Source organism: Melanaphis sacchari, unplaced genomic scaffold (genome assembly GCF_002803265.2).
Source record: "Melanaphis sacchari strain LSU unplaced genomic scaffold, SCAv2.0 Contig10_pilon_pilon, whole genome shotgun sequence".
Lineage (NCBI taxonomy): Eukaryota > Metazoa > Arthropoda > Insecta > Hemiptera > Aphididae > Melanaphis > Melanaphis sacchari.
The window spans coordinates 4,175,000-4,182,992 of NW_020270420.1; the positions used below are offsets into that span (position 1 = coordinate 4,175,000).

Consider the following 7,993-nt stretch of genomic DNA (forward strand, 5'->3'; position numbering starts at 1 on the left):
AAATCTATTGAAAATCACTAACTTAGTAATTTATTAAGATTTAATATAACTGTAATTAATAACTATTAATTAGAATAGAAATCTAAATTTTGATGTAAGTATATCTTCACTATCTGTGTGAGACATTCAGAAATAAAATAGTTTAAATGATGTAACATATGAATTTTGCAAATGTAAATTTGTCATTTACCTTAAATATTTTAAAATATTAGAATAGATCTAAAATTATAATGCTCATTCAACACACATTGGTATTAATTTACGACTTCACAACAAATAATTCAATATGTTATAAAGCAAAATATTGTCACCCAAAGCCCTAAAAGTATTATAATTTATATTTATATGCAATTTGTACTCAATATTTTATTACCATTTATTAGCATCTGGACAAGTGTATATAAATGTGATTTGTTGCAACATGTTTTATGTTTGTTTTCTTCAATGATCTAATAAGTTAAACCATTGAAAACAATAACTGATTATTATTATGATTAATGAGTATTGATTAAGTATTAAGTAACATTTTTTTTTTTTTTTATTAGTATACTAAAAAAATAAATGTATATATTAAAAAACAATAAATGGTTTTAAAACTAATAAAATGTATAGAACCACAAATATGATCATGTAACCATAAAAAAATAGTTGTAAAACAACCAAATATAACTTATATAGTGTCATTATATTGATACTGAATACAAATTATATTAACAAAAAAAATATTTAACTAAATTCTTATTATTTTATTTTTTCAATCATTTCGGGAACAGCCTTGAATAAATCAGCAACTAGTCCAAAATCTGTTACTTGGAAAATTGGTGCATCAGGATCTTTATTGATGGCAGCAATTGTTTTAGAATCTTTCATACCAGCTAAATGCTGGATGGCGCCAGAAATGCCAATAGCCAAATATAATTCCTGTAATTAAATATATTGTACTAATGTTCAACTTTAGAATATTATTGTCACTAACCGGAGCAACAATTTTTCCTGTTTGTCCAATTTGCATATCATTTGGAACAAAACCAGCATCTACAGCTGCTCGTGAAGCTCCAACACCTGCCCCCATTTTGTCAGCAAGATCATAGATCATTTTGAAATTTTCAGCAGACTTGACACCTCGTCCTTCATAAACGTGGAAAAATATACATAAAAATGACATAACATTTTATGAGTTATATATATTATACCTCCGGACACAACTATTTTTGCAGAAGCCAAATCAGGTCGATCATTTTTAGTAAGTTCTTGACTTATCCATTCTGAACCTGTTCCTTTTTCATAGCTACCTGCAGGTACTGCATCTTCAACAGAGCCAGAACCACCATCAGCAGCAGCTTCAAAGCTGGTACTACGTACAGTAAGTACTTTGACAGCATCTAGTGACTTCAAGGTCAATATAGCATTTCCTTAAAAACATTAGTTATTAAATAATAAATTAAAAAATGTGTTACTAAACTCTGTTCAGTAAGAGAATATGCTAATTCTACACTTGACACTCTACCATTGGGATTGTTTCTATTATGACAGGATATCATGTGGAGATGTACAAAAGAATTATACTCTTGCTTAACAGAGCATAATCAATTGTTCATAAACTGTTAAAAAAGTTAGTCAAACAAAAATTTATATGAAATAGAATTTATACCTGCATAAATGGTTCGTACAAATGTATCAGAAGATTTAATGTCAATTACATCAGTAACTGGAGATACATCTAATAATGCAGCCACTCTAGGTAAAAGTGATTTGCTCTGAGCACTGGAGCCAGCTAATACATGAGTAGCATTAATTCTTTTTTGAGTAGCTAATACTAATGGAGCTAGAACTTCTGGTAGAAATCCTTTGAATTCTTCACCTTCTGCTTTAAGAACTTTAGTTACACCAGATACTTTGGTAACTTCTTCTACCACCTGATAGGGTAAAAACAAATATTTTTTGAGAATAAGTAAATATATAAATAAGTAATAACAATATTTTGTATATTATAATTTCTTTTTTTAAATATTTGAATTAGGTTGTTTTGTTTATTTAATAATTTGTTAGTTCAATTAACATATTATTGATACAAAGATTTAGTGTTTAGTTTAAAACTTTAAAAGTAAAAAAAATATTTTGAAGTTGATTTTTATCAAAATTTAAATTGGTTGATGTCAACAATGTTTTTAATTTGCACTTAATAAGTCGATACACATTACTAAATAAATTTAATACACACACACACAAATATATATATATGTAACTTATAACTTTCATTATTAATAATTATTTTGAAAACACATTATATAATATTTTTTAAATCAAAAGTATAAATATACTGCTTAAGTTGAAAATATTTATAAACAATTATCACATAATACTTTATGCCTAAAATTCTATTAATTATTGAAATAGATAAACTTAAAAAAATCTGAACTTTTATACTTGGTACTAGGCCTAATTATCAGGTATTAAATAAAAGTATCATGTATGTATAATAAAACATAATTGGTTCTTTATTAAAAAAAATGAGATACTTATCTACTGAATAATTTAAAATTTATAAATACAAATTATAGGTAAATTATAGAGTATGTGTAATTTATAAAGAATAGATTTATTAACAAAGAAATAAATAATGTTTGTCCTCGCCAGTATCTATTTTGTTTAATTATCTAATATTTTTGGAAACTTGTTATTCATTAGGATTATATTAAAAACCCACAATTAATTAAACCTAAGACTTACAAATAAATATTTATTTATGAAATACTAAATTAAATGACAATACTATGGATTTAACCTTGACATAAATCATGATTATAATTAATACTAAAGTATAATTAATTATAAATACCAATACATTTTTATTGGGTTCTAATGCAATTACATTTATTTTTCTTTTAGTTAAAAAAGTAATATTGAAAATTATTCAAATGTTAAAACATAATAGTTAAACATACCGATCCGATTTTGGTGCCAGCTACAAGAACAGATACTTCACCACCAAGTTTCTTTGCAGCTGTAAGAGCATTACGTGTTACTGCTGCAAGTTTCTCATTGTCGTGTTCAGCAACGATTAATGTGCTTTGTAACCTATGTCCATTGACCTTAAAATAGTAAAAAAAAAAAAATTAGTTTAAGTAAACAATAATTTTTAAATTGATTACTTTAGAGCCAAGGTTCTTTGAGTATCTTAAGACATTACTTAAAATCATTTTTGAAAATTAGGTTACGATAAAATAAATTGAGTTTTCGTCACGATCAACACCAAGTAGGCGATTGGCAAGACCAGGAAATATAACACCAATTACCTGCCTATCAACTATCAAAATAGGAAACGTTACAGGCTTGTTAACAAAGTGAACGAGTGCTAAATGCTAATGATATAATTACAATGTTTACTCTTCTGTATTCACTGATCAGTGGTCAGTATTACCATTGAGTATATAAGACGTATACCATGTATTATACTCAATGGTATTACGTAGGTATTAACGATTCGCGTACATAGATAATGTTCAATTTGGTATTATCATTCATCTGATCAAAGGGTATTTCGTTATCACATCAGGGGGTATCAAAATAGTCTAGGAAGGTGGATTAAAAAAAAAATCCATTTACGTAGTCACATTTTACATAAATTGTGGACAAAAATGAAAATAAAATAAATTATGATAATTATTATTATATTATATATGTTTATGGATAATGAACAATACTATGTTTAAGTTCAACGCATTATATTAAGACTTAAGAGGGTCAATGGTTTTGCAACACCTTATCATTACAATAAGTATAACGTTCTATGATATTATTGAAGTTCAATAATTTTCAGACCGTATACAGTAATTCAGTAATCAGTAATCATTAATCATTTCATCAGTTGTCTTCAGTAGACAGTGACATGATTGCGAATAATTTTTGAAATCTGAATTAAACGATAATTAAGATTAATATTTATTATTTAGTGAACGAGAGATAATTTATGCCTTAAGATTTAAAATAATATTATTTAATATTTATATTTACAATATAGCATACAGCACATTTAATAATATTCTATAATAACAATTAACAGATACAACTATAAGATTATTATACTATTTATGTTTATTGCAGATTATTTGTTATTAGTGTTATTTTACATTAATTGAACTGTGTAAAAGGTAAATAAAGTTTGTAATTGAATTATCTATATATGAGTTATTTCAGTACTCGAAATATTCTAATACATTATATCATGTATAAAAAATTAATATAATAATAGTTAATTTTTTGTTTATATTTTTCTGATTAATATTAGGTGCATTCAAAATGCCCAAGAAGTTTGTTGGCATGAATTCAAAAGCTTTGGAAGCTAAAGCTCGAAAAGATGCTATTAAGCAAGAAGCAGATGCTAAAAAAAAAAAAGCGATAGAAGATGAATTTTGGAAAGATGATGACAAGAATTCTATCAAAAAACAAAAAAGAAAGGCAAGTTGTATTATATATTGTACTAATTATATGAAAATAAAAACCTTTTTAGTAAATAATAATGTGTATGATATTGTAATAAAAAACATTTTTATTTATTAATCGTATAAAATATCGATAGGTGCATATATTCAATTTATCATTTATCATACAAAAATATTAGTTATAAATTTACAATTAAAAATAAGAGTATTGTATATTTATGTAATTTTTAGATTATATTCCTTTCAATTAGCACTCAATCTTATTTTTGTTCAAATATATTTATATAATATAGATTTTGGTTGGGATTCACATTATTGCAGTAATATAAATATTTTTATAATTATTTGATAATTGATTGTATTTATTTCTAATAATTTAACTACTAATATTGCAATTGTATATATATGTTTACCTTTTAAATATGTTTATTATATATTTGTGTAAAATATTAGGAGGAAAAAGAGAAAAAAAAAATTGAACAAATCGAAAAAAAACGAGAAGCACAATTATTACTGGAAACTGAACTTAGTGAAATTAAGACAACTTCAATTAACCAAAAAATCACTAGGCATCAACTTATGGTAATACAGATTTTAAATCATCAATATATGTATTATGTTATATTTGCTTCATAGTTAAAAATTTTTAGAAAGAACTTGAAACTCCATCAAATCCTAAGTCAAAACCAAGTCAACCAACATTGGATGTAGAAAGTTCAATTGAAGAAAACTTGAATCGTTTGACTGTACATGATGAAGAAGCACGAACAGTTGATGAGGCTCTTAATATGCTGAAGTAAATAAGTATATTATTTTTAGAGAAAATACTAATGATTCAAGTGATGGTTGTTATAAATGTGTATGATAGTAATATACTAGTAATACTACCACGTCATATTAATTTAAAATGGAAATTTTATTATAGTAGAATTTGTTTCTTGGTTCAGATTATAAATGTAATAATAATAATAAAAAAAAAAAAAAAAAAAAAAGCAAAAAGAAAAAAAAAACAGTATTTATAATCCTTTTTTAACAACTTATAATGTATGCATTGTATGGTTACAATGTAAAACTTTTAACATTTATTAAGCCAAGTTTATTTTTGCTTTAAAAGACCTATTTTTATTTTATTAATTTTTGTTTTCTAATAATATAAATTAAAATAGTTTTAAATTTTTAACCCTTAGTTTAATAATCTAAAACTAGTACTTTTTGTTATTGTCTGCCACCAAGCTATATTAAATTGAACACCTTACAAGCTAAACGATTATATATCAACAATCTAATTTAAAATTTAATTTGAATACAATAAAAATTGTTTTTTCTATTTTAAAAAGCTTGAAAATAAGTGTTAATATTTTTTTTTAATAGCATCCAAATTCTAATTTTAACAGAATCAAAAATTTAAACAAAAATTAACTAAAATTTTTCAAGTATTTTAAAAACTTATAAAATTCCTGATTTTTATACTTAAAACTTTAATTTTAATAATGTTCTATAAATAAAATATAAGTATAAAATGTATAAAAAAATCTTCATTTATTTTTTTAATTTATTTTGCCCCCCCCCTCTAGAAAAATATCAAGGACACCCATGTTATATGATACTTCAATATTTATAACATATCAATTAATAATAATAATATGTGTTATAATATAGTAATGTTTTTGTTAACAATTATTTCAACTTAAAATAATTTTAATAAAAATTTCAATTACTTATTATATTATGATTATAAATCATCCTTAAAAATAGAGGTTGAAACATTATCTTCTTTCAAAGTTATTTTTTGTTGACAATTATTTACCATTAAATTTAAATTTAATATATCAACTACAATAATCTTTTAAATGATAAATTTAAAATGAAACCTACTATTAAAAATAATGACTACCACAATTTTTGTGTTTAACTATGAAATGTTAATTATTATTTATAAACTATATATTATTATAATTAACTTTTATTTAAAAAATTTACTAGTATAAAAGAGTCAAAGAACTATATTAAAATAAAACATATTACTTATGATGTGGTGCCTGGCACTTATAAAATTTTATTCTAAAATTAAATTCAACTGTCCTTAATTTTACTTTCATATATATTCTAGGTTTTTTTGTTATATGATTATAAAAAATATGCTTATTGGTCATTTAAGATCCATTGTAATTTACCTCAACTGTAGTACAATAGTTATTGATTTAATTTCTAATTTTATATATTATAATATTGTTACAGCCCTACTCAAAAGTTGTTGGATAAACACCCTGAAAAAAGATTAAAAGCAGCATATACTGCTTTTGAAGCAGAGAATTTACCAAGATTACGTAGTGAAAATCCATCTATGCGTTTATCTCAAGTAAAACAACTTATGAACAAAGAATGGATGAAATCACCGGATAACCCTATTAATCAGAGATATTCCAATAAAAATTAACTTGAACTGCTTTTGATGATACATATAGATAACTATAATTAGGTACTCATAATTCTTTGAAATGAAATATGATTTACCTATTACAACTACTATGTACAATGTAAAAAAAATGTATTTGAAAAAAGTTGGTACTGTATTATAAGATAATAGGTTAATAAACTTTGTTCTGTGGTATCGATTGTCACATTATGAATTTATTATGTATGAAAATATCAACAGAAATGATTGGTGTCTGGAATTGTTAACATAAAAGTAAATATGAGTATATATTACTTAATTGTAAAATATATACTATTGTATATTACATTCATCATCAGATAACTTAATATAATAGTGTCGGCACATCCAACACAAACAATGTGGTTGTCAACATATTGCATTATTAACTAAACCTATTTAATAATAAAGCCGTACACAACTGTCAAGTGTGAACTCATAACTATTATGTAATACTCATAATAGAAGTTATAAGTAAAACTGTGGGTTGGGCCAGTCAGATCATGGTATGTTATCAGCCTCAGAAATGAAAGAGATGAGGTACCTACATAATAATATATTATAAAAAAATAAAATTAAAATAGCATTTTTGTGGTTATTTTTCTGAAATGTGATGCAGAAACCATAAATATCTATTTTTATTACTCTTTATTATGTATAATATTAGTTTCTTCTAACCGGTGTAATTTTTAATAAATCATAAGACATAAGAATAGGTTTTTAAAATATTTTATTAAAATTGACAAATAACAATTTTTTTTTAAAGTATTTTTAATTCTATTTAATTTTTTTAAATGTAATGTACTATTTTCGATTGTAGATGGATTTGCACAGTATGTTTTCATCAAGTATACGCATATTTATAAAATAAATGAAAGAAGAGTACCAACGACAATTTTAAATATTTTAGTCTACCATTATACAAATGTTTATTTTCAATTATAAAGTAGGTAATATTACTTTTATAATTATGATGATTTTTAAAAATCTATTTTTATTTTTTTGAACTTTTTACTTCCTTATAACTTATAAGCAATTTCTAAGTAGAGCTGTAAAGTAACTAGTTTAACCATTATTCTTATACCTAGTATTACTATATTGCTGATAAACAATACTA

At 23.8% G+C, this 7,993-nt stretch overlaps 2 protein-coding genes across 2 annotated transcripts; one reads left to right on the forward strand and one right to left on the reverse strand.

Annotated features, from left to right (window-relative positions):
- Nucleotides 1–685: 685 nt before the first annotated feature.
- LOC112603626 (electron transfer flavoprotein subunit alpha, mitochondrial) lies at nucleotides 686–3,480 on the reverse strand. The gene is made up of 7 exons (XM_025352302.1): nucleotides 3,379–3,480; nucleotides 3,153–3,307; nucleotides 2,946–3,092; nucleotides 1,652–1,916; nucleotides 1,194–1,412; nucleotides 977–1,128; nucleotides 686–921 (listed from the first exon to the last, which is right to left on the reverse strand). The coding sequence occupies exons 2-7, from the start codon at nucleotides 3,198–3,200 to the stop codon at nucleotides 742–744; spliced, it is 1,011 nt and encodes a 336-aa protein (XP_025208087.1). The 5' UTR covers nucleotides 3,201–3,307; nucleotides 3,379–3,480; the 3' UTR covers nucleotides 686–741.
- A 624-nt stretch (nucleotides 3,481–4,104) lies between these two features.
- LOC112603627 (coiled-coil domain-containing protein 124) lies at nucleotides 4,105–7,058 on the forward strand. The gene is made up of 5 exons (XM_025352303.1): nucleotides 4,105–4,151; nucleotides 4,289–4,458; nucleotides 4,896–5,024; nucleotides 5,093–5,238; nucleotides 6,681–7,058. The coding sequence occupies exons 2-5, from the start codon at nucleotides 4,300–4,302 to the stop codon at nucleotides 6,877–6,879; spliced, it is 633 nt and encodes a 210-aa protein (XP_025208088.1). The 5' UTR covers nucleotides 4,105–4,151; nucleotides 4,289–4,299; the 3' UTR covers nucleotides 6,880–7,058.
- Nucleotides 7,059–7,993: the final 935 nt, after the last annotated feature.

Excerpts from the sequence above, each read along its gene's own strand:
- LOC112603626 (XM_025352302.1), bottom strand. The coding sequence starts at position 3,200 with ATGATTTTAAGTAATGTCTTAAGATACTCAAAGAACCTTGGCTCTAAA. Across the intron at positions 1,917-2,945 it reads CTGGCACCAAAATCGGATCG|GTGGTAGAAGAAGTTACCAA; the intron begins GTATGTTTAACT and ends TTACCCTATCAG. Across the intron at positions 1,413-1,651 it reads TGTACGAACCATTTATGCAG|GAAATGCTATATTGACCTTG; the intron begins GTATAAATTCTA and ends AATGTTTTTAAG.
- LOC112603627 (XM_025352303.1), top strand. The coding sequence starts at position 4,300 with ATGCCCAAGAAGTTTGTTGGCATGAATTCAAAAGCTTTGGAAGCTAAA. Across the intron at positions 4,459-4,895 it reads TCAAAAAACAAAAAAGAAAG|GAGGAAAAAGAGAAAAAAAA; the intron begins GCAAGTTGTATT and ends GTAAAATATTAG. Across the intron at positions 5,239-6,680 it reads GAGGCTCTTAATATGCTGAA|CCCTACTCAAAAGTTGTTGG; the intron begins GTAAATAAGTAT and ends ATATTGTTACAG.